This window comes from Pyxicephalus adspersus, chromosome 5, assembly GCF_032062135.1.
Source record: "Pyxicephalus adspersus chromosome 5, UCB_Pads_2.0, whole genome shotgun sequence".
NCBI lineage: Eukaryota > Metazoa > Chordata > Amphibia > Anura > Pyxicephalidae > Pyxicephalus > Pyxicephalus adspersus.
The window spans coordinates 25,500,089-25,515,327 of NC_092862.1; the positions used below are offsets into that span (position 1 = coordinate 25,500,089).

General features: G+C 36.9%; 1 protein-coding gene across 2 annotated transcripts in view; it reads left to right on the forward strand.

Moving 5' to 3' along the window:
- RUNX1T1 (RUNX1 partner transcriptional co-repressor 1) overlaps positions 1 to 15,239 on the forward strand; it is a 114,820-nt gene that overhangs the window by 65,766 nt on the left and 33,815 nt on the right. For both annotated transcript variants that reach the window (XM_072410926.1, XM_072410929.1), the window contains exons 2-4: positions 3,495 to 3,632; positions 8,223 to 8,464; positions 11,316 to 11,405. In XM_072410926.1, the coding sequence (XP_072267027.1) occupies positions 3,495 to 3,632; positions 8,223 to 8,464; positions 11,316 to 11,405 (470 nt within the window). The remainder of the gene's footprint in view (positions 1 to 3,494; positions 3,633 to 8,222; positions 8,465 to 11,315; positions 11,406 to 15,239) is intronic.

Sequence of the window (15,239 nt, forward strand, 5' to 3'; positions counted from 1 at the left end):
AAAGGAGGTCACATGTTCTGATATACCAAGAAGGACAGGGTATTTACCCAGGTATTTATGGGCCTCAGCAGGTTGGTGTTCTTCTTACATAAGAACCAGTCACATTTACATGAATGGGCAAAGCTACTGATTCTCTTTAAAGTACATTATTGCAAATTATGTAGGCTGACAACTTTATATTGTGCTCTTTGTAGTACTTTCCTAACTAGACTCATATTTTTATTTTTCACAAAATTAAAAAAATAACCATCTTATTATTCTAGAAAGAAAAGATGATGTAAAGAAAAGCAGCAAACACAATCTGGAATTCATTACAGTTTCAGCTGATAATGTTATGTTTTCTCTCTGGCCAATATACTGTGTGACTTAATACTGTATTTTGCATTACAAAAACATTTTAAAGCCTGTTCAAAAATCAATACCAGGACAGACACAATTCTATTCTTCTGTCTTTGTGGAAACATGTGTTTACAAAGTTTTACAGTTTGTTGTCTGTCATCAGCTTGTGCCTATTTAAATGAACATCTCCGTCAAATGAGTTGTCTTTTGGCCCCGTTCCACCATCTTCATCAAGAGCCACACACTTCTGCTTTGTGCAGCCAAGGGTTGGGGTTGCCTCTAGTTTAATAGCTTGCTGAGAAAATCTAGTACACAGGTGTTAGGCATCATCTCAGCCCACTTCTGAGATCCTTTAGCTAATGACTCCAGATGAAGACGCCATTGTTTATTCATTTGAACCAACTTGACCCACAAAGAATGAGCTAACCAAGTGAAAAGGCTTCACAGTTTTCTTTCATGTCCTTCTAAGACCAATGTGTTTCCTAGAAGAGGAGGCTTTGTGGCCAGAAAGGATTTAAATAGTTACGGAGAGATGGTTTATGCAGCCTTCAGTAACTCGTCTTACTGAAGAACTGAGAAATAAAATGTAAATGTGAAAACAATGCCCAGCCAACACCTGAGAGGTGACATATCCACAGCCAACATCCTTGGCAGTTCTTTTTCAGGATGGCTGCAGTTTGATGATACCACATCCAGTCTATTGCTTATATCTTTCTGATTTTTTTTTTAATAAAGTGAATAACAAAATCCCCCATGGCATGGGTTAAAGAGCACAGTGCTATTAACCTATGGTTTTATAAATGGAAACCTAGTGGTTCAGCCCGCATTGATGACTGGCTCTTCGTTGGATTATTGTGGTGCCTCCCACTGCATCACATGTAAACCCCTGCAGCCTCTACTGTTTTGTCTTTCCTGATTGGAGCTTCTTTGGGCACCCTTACCTACCCTTCTCCATTCCTATGAATTTCTGTGCTGTTTGTTACTAGAAAAGGTCATCCAGATAAGTGCTAAATTGGCAAGATTTAAATTTACAGTTATATTTTGTAACTGATCTTGTTTTTTTATTATTCAGGGAAAATTGCAGAACAGCTTAGGGTGCAGAGAAGACAAGGACTCATTCCACTAATTAGAAGTCAGCTCAAGGGTGACAATTGATCTGCAAATGCATACAATTGTGATATTGTTAGTTAGATATTGAGTTGCTAAGTGCTAAAAGTTTTTTTGTTTTTTTTTGGATTGTAAAGTGTGGAATGTTTCTCACCAAGGAGATATTACCCTATTTGTATGACTTGATGATGACCATTGTCACTGAGGCTGAAACTAAGGGAAAATGCAAACTTTTAAGTTGTAATCAGAATAAGAATAGAGCAGACACCTTCCAATGGGGACATTTGTTCTGGTGACAAGCACCTACGAAGGGATAGCCCTTGCTTTGTAAAGGATTCCTTTCCTTTCATGGGGCAGGAGGTCATAACTCCCAATTGTCCCAGGTAAAAAGGAAAAAAAAAAATCCTGTCGTGTGTATCATCTACATCAGTGGTCCCCAACATTTTGGCACCTACAGACCACTAATCTTACGGACTCTGGACGGCACATGCGCGGGGAGCCATGTGTTACTAAGAGGGGAAGAAACTTCCTGCCAGAGAAACTTCATGATGCCAGAACCCACCCACTTAGGCAGGCTCAGACCTGTGATGGGAGAGCAGGTGGGTCGTGTCCAAAGACACAACCTGCCCACAGCCCTGAGCCAGTGATACATATGGGAGACATGGTTCCGGGCTGTGGCCGGTGCGCCCCACCAAGCGGACCACTGGTTGGGGATGGTTGGTCTCCCTGTTCTCGCGGCCCAGCTGTTAGATGGCCATGACCCACTTGTGGGGTTAGACACCCCAGCTCTACATAACTTGGGCAGAGATTAGTTCATTGTCTACATACATTATGCTATAATGTGTCCTTCCTTCTTATCCCAGAAAGTTTGGAGGTCTGGATAAAAAAGATACTTTCCTCAAATCAAACACAAATGTGAAAACAAAATCCCCATAGTTTTTAACCATTACTTGCTCTGTTGAAAACTAGAAATCAGTAGACATATATTAAGTAAAGACAGTACACAGTATTCTCAGCATTAGGGCCCATTCACTCCAGCTGGTTGCAGTGCCCAGCCCAGTTCAAGAACAAGACAATTTGCCGTGTCCTAAAGCTTCAGCTCACACCTGTATTGGAAAAAAGGATGCACTTTTGTGCATATATTTTTACATTTGTGTGCTAACTCAGCATTACTGCCCATTTTATTTATTTTTATTTTTTCTTATCTTATAAAAATATTCCTGTTTTTTACTGTCTACTTCCTTTTCGATCTCCCCTTTGCCACCATCCACATTCATACTAAACCTCTTCTAGCACTAATAACATGTCTGGATCTTTGGTTGTCACACAGGAACTGCAGACTGTGAATTACACCAGCTTGCAATATTTACAGTAATTGGAATACACCTGTAATCTTTTTCTTTTTAGGCTGCAGCATCAACTGGACTATTTGTGCATTTTCCCCCCTAATGAACAAGTATAAACAATCGGCTGCTGTGTAAACAAAGAAAAAGCTTTTTACTATGTGACATATGGTATTTATCTATTGTTGCTTTGGAATAAAACAAGAGAAAATAGGGTGGGAAATAGGGCCAGGAGACTCGCAGCGTTGCACAGGCTCTGTGTGTCTCTCAGTATCACAACAAAAGGCAGCCGAGAGGGCAGCAGGTGCTGCTTACAAGGGGAGCCTGGGAGGAAGCAGAACGCTGCCAATAGCTCACCTGTACAACGCAGCATCAGGTTTGGGTTTGTCAGAGCTGTCATATGGGGATTCATTACCATCCTGCCTTTTCATTCCTTTCTTTCACATCCATACTTCCATTAAAGCTTTTGAATTCAGCTGCTGTTATTGCTTCCTCTTAGAAGCATCTGTGCACACTGAAATGTAAAAACCCTGAAAGATTATAGGATGGGGTTTTCACATAAAGTCCGTCTGGGGTGTTTTCACTTAATCGCAATAAAATAAATTGCAGTCGTGTTTTAATGGAATAATGTTGATTGCTGGGGATTTTACTTTTTTTATGTTTTGTACAGTGAGAATGATAGGTCTCGTTTGTGTTTTTTTGCAGATCGTACTGAGAAGCGCTGCACGATGCCAGACTCACCTGTGGATGTAAAAACGCAATCCAGGTTGACACCTCCAACGATGCCCCCTCCCCCAACCACACAGGGAGCCCCAAGAACAAGTTCATTCACACCCACAACATGTGAGTATTTGTTTCTTTGTAAATGAAGTGCTGTTTATTAATTAGGATTATAAGTTAACTTGTCATAGACCTGGGCAATTCACATTGAGTTTATGATGGAAACAGTACATAAGCTGAGGTCCTCTCACCATATGGCAAATTGACATTTTGATCTAGAGAGCTATGCAAATGTGTTTGTATGCAAATTTTGACCTTTGCTTTCACCTGTTTTCTCCCTGTCATAATTCCCAAACCTTACTATTGGTTAATGAGTTTGCCTGCCACTTTAAAAGACCAATAGAAAGGCTTCGAAAGGGGGAGATGACAAGTTTGACTTTTAAAGCAAAAGTCAAGATTTGCATAATATGTCCGATGTCACCAGAGAGTTGATGATAAACATAAAACTCATAATCTGAGGTTACTATCAGTGTAAACATTCACCAAACATTGTCCATTGCAGAACCTTCTAGGTTCATATATTTTCAATAGCAATGATGGATTCTCTAGCAGAGGATATTTCGTGAATATTGGATTTGCAAATTTATAAATAAACCCTAATATGTCAGCGTGATAACTGAATCTGGAATCAAAGGCAGATAAAATTATATTATATTGTTATTATCCTCCTGTATCACTGTCTTTATTAGTCTGTCATTTGCAACCCCAATTTAATGTACAGCGCTACGTAATATGTTGGCGCTATATAAATCCTGTTATTAATAATAATAATAATAATAATAATAATAATAATCTTGGAGTACAGGGTAAAATTTTAAATTTGTTTTTGTTTGAGTCAAACTTTTTGCCTCCCAAACCTCCCTATTGGTTGATGTGTCTTCCTATCCAATGAAAAAACCACTAAGGAGTCATAGGTGACGAGCATGAATCTGCATGATGACAGTTGAAATTTGCATATACATTCATCTGCCTCTATCTCTGGATATTTCTGGATGTGATGGTTGTTTCTTTGAAGATTCACAATATTTTAATACTCTGATCTTGAACTGCACATGTTTCCATTTATTTGAAAAGGAAATTGTTGTGTACTTTCTATGAGAACTCAAGCAACTTGCTGTCCCACGTTTTTATGATTGTATTTTGTATGCTGATACTTAGATTTACATCCGCTAAATTTGTATTTCCAGCATTTTCTCAGTAACTGCTGTGAGCATGAAGATATATTTATTTAGTGAGTAAAAGCAAGCTGGTAAAAGTGCATGTACGAGGTCCTTCCAGTAACCATTAAGTAAATTTGTTTTTAGGCAGAGCATCCAATTTTTATAATTTGCATCTCTGTTTAATAGTAATGACTGTAACACTTGCCAAGTGTTGGTTTCTTTCGCACACGTTTTAGTGTTGTATGCACATAGCCCTCACAGAAGGGAAAACTGGGATGGGGTGGCATTTGCCCCCTAGGCCAGTACTAATACCACATACTAGGCTGGTAACAATATTTCATCATTTAACAGAGACTTTCAGTGCTGGGCATTGCCATTATCTTCACATTTTGTACTTTGCAAGCACTTATAGTCATACACAATAATACAAAATACACAAAAATATTGTTGGATAATTTTATCCCTTTGTATTGAAACTTCTGCTCAAATAATACCAACAAATCACCACCAATTAGATCTAGATGGTCTCAGGTGGTACCTTTCCCTAGTGTCTTCCTAGCTCAGATGTAGCCCAAGGCCTAATGGACATTTTGTCACATTGAGTAAAAGATCTGTCTATGTTCTGGCAGTAGGTCTATGTTCAGACTGCTTTGGTTTTATTTATTTCTTTGCAGTGTTTCTTACATGATTAGGTGGTTTCAGTTAGGTTGTGCCTGTAAATGCTTGGTTGCTTGGCAGATAGGTGTTTTACTTGGTCTCTGGTTGGTAAGCATGTGGTACAGCAGATTTATTTATTTATTTGGTGAAATAGTTATTAACCTTTTCAAAACCAAAGTTTTTTTTCGAGATCCAACATTTTATGCATCAGTTAACTGGTGATTAACAAATTTTACTAAATGGCAACATATTTCACACTTTTGCACAGCTCTGTTTGTGTTCTGGAAAGTTATTTGATGTTCAAGCTATGGGTCTTTTACATTCAGACCTATAAAGCTGTATTGCAATAGGAAAGTGGATAAAATACATTTTCACTTTTTTTGTGAGACAAAACACAACCCCATCTAAGCCAGGGATAACATTAGAAAGCTTTTTAGTAAACTATAAATGTAATGTTGGGAGGAGCTAAATGATATCCTTAGTACACTTCGAGACATCTAAATAGGGTAGCAGCAGAAAGCAGACAGTTGAAATACTAACTTCAGCCCTAGAGATGCCTTCATTTTTTTAGAGGTGCCCACAAATGCCTAAGCAACCATGGGCATTTGCTGAGCCATCTGAAGGCAAAACTGTAACTCTTCTTAACAGTATCCAAGCTTGGTGCTACCTTCTACTGTCCTACATTAATATCACAGGTCATGGGTTGCTTTATTGGCCATTAAAAATGGGGAAATAAGGACTGGACATGCAGAAAATGGTTTCCTGTATTCATGGGCACAACTTTCCCCAGGAAAGATTTCTTTTATGCTACAAAGTCCGATTTTTCATCAGCTGCACCGATATGTTCAAAAATGTCCATTATTTTACAGGACAACATCAGATCTTTTTTTAAAAATGTTTTGAGTCATCACTGGTAACTCTCTGCACATACTTGACCCATCTGTTTCAGGCAAGACATCTAACTGTCTCACTGCTTGAAGAAATTAGCATTTAACCAACATATGGAGCTCTTTTTAAATATTTTTCAGCCCATATTGGCTTATGTGCACAATTGTCTACTTGTATGATGCTGGCAGCCTGCACATCTATTGTAATTGGCAAAATACTAAAGACTTCATTTCACAAATACTCTTCCTCATCATCCATTGTCATTTTTCATGTAATGACCTAAAAAATTAGGACATTTAGGTATTTTCCACTGAAAAGCATACACAGAATAGCATCCACTGTTTTCTGTAGCACGTAACGGCCCCGGGTCTAAAGAAAAATGTGAGCTCTGTTTACCCGTGAGCCTGTAACTGCTGTATGAATGACATCATCATAAAAATTGTAGAACCAGACGATGGTAACTACCCCACCAATTTGGCATCACCGCTTGTTTGGTCTGTAAACATGATTGCTATCTTTAGGATAAATTGTGCAAATGGTTTGCTGTGAATAAATAGATGTTTTATAAAGATACTTTGATGGGACATTCAGGAGTGTATATCCTGCTGGTTTAATGCCACTGTAATGGCCAATCAAACCTCATGAATTGGAAAAGGATAAATTGTATGCTGTGACATTCAGCTATTCTTCCAAGCAAAAGGATAGACTATAAAACATTGTTAGAGAGTTGTCTAGGAAATGATACAGGCTTAATATATAGTTGTTACCCACATATTATGGAACTCAGATTTGCTGACTAAAGATAAATAAAGGGATGAAGATAAAAAAAGTTATGTATACTAATCTTAGAGATTCAAAATGAAAAGTGTGAATGTATATTATAACTAATCTATATACAAATATATCTATTATTGCTTTTGTTATATTTGTAAGCATTTACTATATTCTCAAATCCTCATGGCGCCTTATTGGCAATGCTAAGTAATCCTTGTGTACAGCAGATCCAGTGTGGCACTGGTATTTACATCATATTGACCTCTGGGCTCTTTGGGTTATATTATTACATTAATTTTAAGGATAGCACCAGGAACTGGTGAACTGGTTGTTCACTCACAATTTCACCCATCAATCCATATCCCCCTCCTATTGTATGCTGCTTCTTCACCTCGTGGATTGTAAGCTCTTTCGGTCAGGGTCCTCTGCTCTTCCAGTGGCACTCTCTGTGTCTGAGTGTCATTTGCACCCCCTATTTAATGTACAGCGCTGCGTAATATGTTGGCGCTATATAAATACTGTTTATTATTATTAATAATAAAAATATTAATAATACAAATTCATAAAGACGTGGGACCACTTGACTGCAAGCAGGTAACCAAGTATGATGCACTGCTAAAACTGTAAATAGTGGTGTCACCTGTCTAGTTTTGCAATGTATTGTACAAATGTAAATTATAAGGCTTTTTGAACCTTTTGTCACAAAAGACAGTTTGGATATCAGCATTTTTGATACTAGGGAGCGCCTAACCACTAATAGAAAAGAGGTAAATGGCTGTAAAATACAACGTTGTTGCATATGTAATAGTGTAGATTTGTAATCTAAGTTACAAATAGCAATGGTTTGATGGAGACAATTCTGTATAAAAATTAAACTTGTGAAAAAGAAAAAAAGCAAACAAAAATATAGTGTATGAACATTATTTTATTCCAAAATATGCATTCACTGAAAATACATTATAATTTCTTTACATCTGTGCCCATTTGTCCACCACATCCCTTGTTCTGTGATGTATATGTTACCCATGCTTTGAAAATTGAAGTCAGTTGAAGACACATAGTCAAACGAATTTTAAGTGTTTAATATTGTTGCTTTGAGTGATATGTATTCATGTTCTAATGTTATACTTAGGTTTTTATCATAAGTGACATAATGTTCTTCTTTATCCATCAGTAACAAATGGCACAAGTCATTCACCAACAGCACTGAATGGAGCTCCGTCCCCCCCTAATGGCTTTAGTAATGGACCTTCGTCCTCCTCCTCTTCCTCACTGGCAAATCAGCAGTTGCCTCCAGCATGTGGTGCACGGCAGCTCAGTAAATTGAAGAGATTCCTTACCACGCTACAGCAGTTTGGCAACGACATTTCACCAGAAATTGGAGAAAGAGTCCGCACACTTGTTCTTGGATTAGTGGTAAGGATATTGGCATTGTCAATACAGCCCACTATTTAAATCTTGTATTCAAGTTTTGACCGTTTATGCCTATATAAGATTAGTAAATGGCTAGGCTTCACACCCTGATGTTATATGATGACATGAACAGTATTTATACTTGTCATTTTATGTCATCTGTGTGAGGCCTAGACTTTGAGCGTTGAGATCTTTCATACTGGGGTACATAAAGACATACCAGTTTTTGACTCTGGTCAATTGGTGGTTATTAATGATCAGTTAATAAATAAACAAGATGGTAGATTTATGTTGTGTAATGCATTCATGTTTAGTAAATTCCATGTTTTGGTGGCTGAACTACTAAGACTGAGAATCAGAATGCCAATATTTGTAGTCTAGTTAGTGGTCAGTTTTTTTGGTGTGGTCGGAGCACATTCACAATAAACAGTGGTTTTAAAACAGCAACGTTTTTTGGTCCAATCAAAGCAACACCTTAAAGTGACAACAGGCATTAATATGCATTTAAACTCCTGATTACCTCCAATGAAAAAAGGCGGCGTTTCCAAACATCAAGCTGTCATCCAATGGAGGGGATAGAAACACAACTATAGGCAAAAATCCATATTTGTACGAAAATAAACTTCCTACAACATGTGATGGTTGTCTATTGATAACATTGCTAACATTTTTTGGCAGACATAACAGTACATTTGTGAGACATGCAGTATAAAGCCATTTGAGACTAGAAGCATTAAGCCATAAATTGCTAACAATCAAAGATTAAAGTGTAAATATAGTGTAATACACCAATTCACCTCCTCTAATATATACTGTGCTGCTTACCCTGATAAGTATATTGTAAATGAAGAAACAAGAAAAGACAGGGTATTTAGGGTGCACCAATATATTGAAAAAACAATGGTGGATCAAACACATACAATCTTATACTTCACAATTGTATACATGTGTGAATTATTCATAAATTTCCCCAATAGACAAAATGTAGTGGGGGTGCGAAAACTAGACAATTATTACTTAGCGAGCAGAGATAAGGTATAAGGAGAGGTAGATGTCGTGTGCCGACGCGTTTCGCCTATATTGGATTTTTCAGGGGACTTGTGGACATCGGAGTGCAACTGTGTACAAAAAATATTAATACATATGTTGACAACACAGAAAGAAAGCTTTTAGTATGCTATGCTCTTTGGCTATCTCATTTTCCTGTATTTGTTCATCATTAATTCAAATATTTTAATAATTTACAAGTCCATCTCTCAGATATGCTAACTCCATTACAATTTATAATAAGAGTTGCTATACCATCAATGAACTGTTTAAGGGGAAACAAGGAAATCCTTCTACTACAGTTTCATTCATACAAGCATGTATCCAAAAATCCTTGAAACATAAAATAGCATTTTGCACATTTAATTAAAATAACTATTCTTTATTATAATATTTATTATAAACAATTACTTAAAAACCTATAGTTAATAGGTGACAATGACTAATTAAAAAGTACGTCATATTCACGGTTTTGTGTTGTCAAGGAAAGAAACATGAATACACATTATTGCTGGAATATGTTGTTTCATTTCTGGCTGCATTGTGTTATTCTGTTCTGCATTGCGTCCAAGATACTTTCTTGCTTATGAATAGGGGAATGACGTGCTGACAGATTTATGTGCTATAAATCTTCTTTCATCAGATAACATATTTAAAGTATGCAAAAAGAAAAAAAAAAACATTAAGAGGCGATAAGTAGTAAGATAACTGTAATTGAATTACCTTTTTCAGGCTTAGATTTATTTTTGTATTCTCAAAGGAAGTAGACTTATGTGACAAGTGAACAGAGTTTAGGCAAGTATATGTTTAAAGTGCACTTATAATAAAGTATTAAGATCTCCTAAGCCAGTAGTATAGTGACAGCCAAGTTTTTTTTTTCTCCAAGAAAAACACACAAATACAAAAGCAATTGTGCTTTACATTGCAGATATAGCAAGGCTTGACCTTATATTGTAGCTCAGTCCAGGTCTGCCTACATGGAGGAGGCTTCCTCTTCACCGGAGAGTTTACATTTCTGTTCTCTAAGGAAGAGTGTATTTTCAATATCTTTGTGAAAATGCCCATAAAATGCTATATGGACAAATTTTGTTTTTCAGTTCTGGTAATTTGTAATAATGATGAGGCAAACAGTTTGTGAACCTTGTTAAAGTTTCTGTAAACTCTCTTGTCCCTCCCTACATAGATATGTCAGCTTTCCCTAACAGTTACAACACACTGACAATATGGCTTCTGTGAGCCCTTGCTTTTATAGAAGGGATTATTACTTTAGATTATTGGCTCATGTGATTTGGGATTCCCAAGGATTTTCTGAAAACTCAAAGTTTGCTCTTCATTGACATTTGTAGCTTTTTGGATTATCTTGATATTAGAATGCAATATTTTTTATTTTATTATTGGTCGTAGAAAAAATTGTTGCATGTCCCTACTAAGTGACAATTCATTTTAAGTGTAAGGAAATGTCATACCACTATATAGAAAAATAAATAATATACCAATATTTTACTGGAATTTTGTATGACTGAAATGGTTGAAATGGGAAAAGGTTGCTCAGATCTGTGCATAGGAATGGTATGATGCATTTTCACTCTATTCCACAATACTTTGCATGGTTTTTCTATATCATCAAATTTTCAGCACATTTTTTAAAATGACCTCCCATCTAAGACCAAACCCCATTTTCAAGATGTCCTCTTTGTTTGTTAATATAAGACTTTTGAGTCTCCTGTAATGTTTTTGTATTGTTAACCATTTAAATGTGGTGCCAATCCATTAAACGTCATTTTTCTTTTTTATCACTACCCAACAGAATTCTACACTGACAATTGAAGAATTTCATTCCAAACTGCAAGAAGCGACCAACTTTCCACTGCGACCCTTTGTCATCCCATTTTTGAAGGTATTGCACAGTTCACTGGTCTGGAAAGGATTTCAAACCTTATTGTTGCTAGGTCACAAATGTGTGTTTTACTGTTTTGCTTTTTAAGAGAGAAAATGGAAAATAAATCTGAGGTGTATCCATTGCGAAGTGACGGATGTGCTTATCTAGGTGACTTTCTGCCCTGTAGCCTTTCTTTTTGTTATTTACAGTTATGGGGTATGAAAGAAACATGAGTGAATAATTTAGGAGATTTAGGCCCTTTATTGAAATCAACGATAAAAAAAGCTGCACGTTATAGCAGGGATTATCATATCTATGTTAATATTGTGGTAGCTGTAAATTTTACTCTTCGCTGTAATCAATAAAGGGCATGCCTGTAGAAAATAACCCCACCCAAGGAATGAAATTCTTCATTTAGTGGTGAGAATTGCTATCCAAATTCCTGTTTTATAATGATCCCACTAAAGTGTAAACAAATCCTTGTACCTTTTTGCCACTATAGTTTGTAGAGGGTGCACAAAGGTACCCTTCTTGCCTTAACTTGGCAAGATACATTTATTTGAAGGGTTATTTTTATGCAAATCCTTATGTCATATATAACATTGTCTAGTAATAGTAACTGAAGTTCCACTTTTAAAAAATTGCAATCAGGCAAGGTTTTATTGCAGAAAAGGTGATGTTCCTACTGCAATAAAACATAATTAGCTTCCTGATCACTCTCTTAGCCGTCAAAATCACTGAGCAAGCGCAGGTCATCGCTGGATGTTGGGATGCCTGGCACATCCTGGCTTCCCCTGCGTCTGTTGGGACTGAATTAACTCCCACACACCTGCACAGAAGTTACATCATCCCAGCCCAGCCAATCAAGATAACCACACAGGTGAGTATATACCCGGTTTAGTTCAGTTTTATGGCATTGTATTGTCCAACAAACCACAAATCAGAGAATGCCAACATTGTGTTGTTTCTATTCTTGGTGGGAGTACAAATCCATTACCAGTATGAAAAACACACTATTATTTTACCTGTAATTCTGGATATCTGGAAAATGTCTTACAGACTGCTAGAACTAGGGAGGAAACGCAGACTTTTATGCTAATTTTAGAACTAATGGCTTCTGTATAATGGTAATATTTAGTGGTTATGTTCACCAAAAAAGTAATTAGCACGTTATTTTCATAATTCGTATATGCCTAGAGCCACACAATTAGCAGTCTTTGTGATTTAGTTGAGTTCCCTGGCTCTGTGTGTATTTTATCATCCCACAAAATATCACCAGTACATATGTAGAGCACATTATATTCCAAACTCATACTAATAGAGCTCGCAGAAGAACTCTCATCTGCCAAGCCGGTGTAATTACTGAAAATGGCAGACACGCAGGGACTAAAGTGTTTTAGTAAAGAAATGTCAAGAAGTATTTAAAGGCAGTTCCTCATTGAACCCATCTTGTTCTTAATCAAATACATCTGTGTGAAAAGACGCCTTTCCCCACAAAATATTTAATGACACAGCAAAACCTTTCCTATTTTTCATGAAGTCGGTGAAGTGGCAACTGTGATCTGAATTTGCGAGCATTGTTGCCACACCATCTCAGAAAGATACAAGAGATGGGCTTCACTGGCAGGATGAATAAGTATTAGTAGGAATTTGAAGGGGGAATAAAATGTGCGGATGAACATATAATTGGGTGGTATAGTGGCTCTGTCACCTTCACAGTGAACCTGGGGTGCACAATTAGCACAGTGTATGGCCACCTTTATAGAGCACGAAAGTCATAAAAATAAAAGTAAGACTAAAATTAGTTGCTTGGGGTTATACTTTTTTCATCTTCAGTTTTCTTGTTTTTCCACTTTATGGCATACTTTAAATATTAAACAGGAATGTTTATAAAAACACTCATCGAGCTTGCTTCATAAAAGGACGCTTTCTGTATGAATTTCATCATGTTAACATCATTTCCTCTGTGTATACGAATGGTCTCTATGCTTTGTGAAAAAAAAAAAAATATGTTTCTCTTCAGGGTCAAATTGGCTGCCACAAAAATTTGAAAAAAAAAGAAAAAAGCTTACAAGGACACTTCCACATTCTTCCATCGGAGCTGTGCGCCATATGGTCGCCATATCATTTACTTTGGATCACTGGAATCAAAGATGCAACTTTTTTTTTCTAATTTTAGTGCTTTTCCTCAAAGGAGACATTAATGACAAAAACCATATGGTTGTGGGAACACGGGGCCTTAATAAGTGCATTCAAACGCAGCTGTAACAATATGCATTAAAATCTTGTTTTCATTAAGCTAATGCAACCCGCAGACCCGCGATTCCATTCTACGTTTATGGAGAAACATTTACTGGAAGGATATTAGACACCATCCTAATTACCTAATCTGGCACCAGAACTAGAACAAACAAAATTGCTTTGTATTACCATTTTTTTAAATTGAAAGAAGATGTTTATAGAATTGCTGAATTAAAAAAAAGAGAGGGAATGCTTTAACCGTGTCATACTTACTTTTACATTTGTCAATAGCAGCATTTCTGCTTTTCATTAGCTTCTAAAACTAGAAGGCTCTGCTGCATTTTAAAACAATTGTAAAATATTATTTTTGTGTTGATTGGTTTGTTTCTTTTAGGAAATATTATTATTGCATTGTTAAAGTGAACCTTTCACCACAGGGCCACCAATGGGCATCTATGCTTATCTTACCACACATACTCTAAGTTTGGCACTCTCCAGTCACTGCTGGCATTCCACACTTAATAATAGGTATGCGGATGTCACCTTCTCCCGCCATATTCCTATTTCCTTTCCTATGTCACTACAAGACATATAATCCATTGGGAGTAACAGCAGCATATGGTCAAAAAAGGTATTCACACACTCGCAAGGTTTGAATACCCCCAATGGCCAACTAGCATCAAAGCAATTAGAAGACATTGGCCACCAGGAATGTAGGTATAGATATGATTTTTATACGTGCTGAGTTTACAAGTAACCTTGTGATAATGGAGTCTCATGTGAAATACCTGTACTGTTCTGGCTTCACCTGCTGTGTACTTGTTTAAGTTAAAGATAAGCCCAGGAGCCTAGAAACTGTACAGTTTGGAAGGATTAGAACCTTTTGTCAGGTTTATATGAAGCTATCTCCCCACCTAACCAAAATGAGAGTATTTATACCTCCAACAGTTATTATCAGAACAAGGGTCCATTGGAAGATATACTTTTACTGTTGTCTCAGTGACAACTGAAATTGTTGGATGCACCCAATTTTTCCCCTGCTTTTGACTATTGTTGTTAGTACACCATTATAACCAGTTGGTAGACAAAGAGACAAGTTGGTAGACAATCTAGAACATAAACGGTGATAATTTCCTAGACGGTTGTCACCAGAACCAATGTCCCAGTTGGAGGATGTCTCCAGTACAAAGGGAGAATGGGCCTGATTTATTAAAGCTCTCCAAGACTGGAGAAGATAGAATATCATGGCTGAACTTGGGTGGTCCATCAAACCTAGAATGGATCTGGTTCAGGATTGCCAAATAATAGCAAATTTTCTTTTCCAAGTTTGCTTTCTCCAAGGTTCTTATATGATAGTCTATCTTTACCGGTCTTAGAGAGCTTTAAAAATTCAGGCCCATTGTGTAAAGACCCAGAGAGAACAAAGCAATAAAATCAAGAACATAGACAGCATCAAATTCTTAATCAAGTACTACATTACTGTATGTGATTTATATATTCCTCTATTACCTTTAGAGGTACAGATTATTATATATGATGCTCAAGACTTCATCAGGCCGAATAATTGGCCCTCCTCCAGCTAGATTTACAGCTCAGACACCACTTATTTCC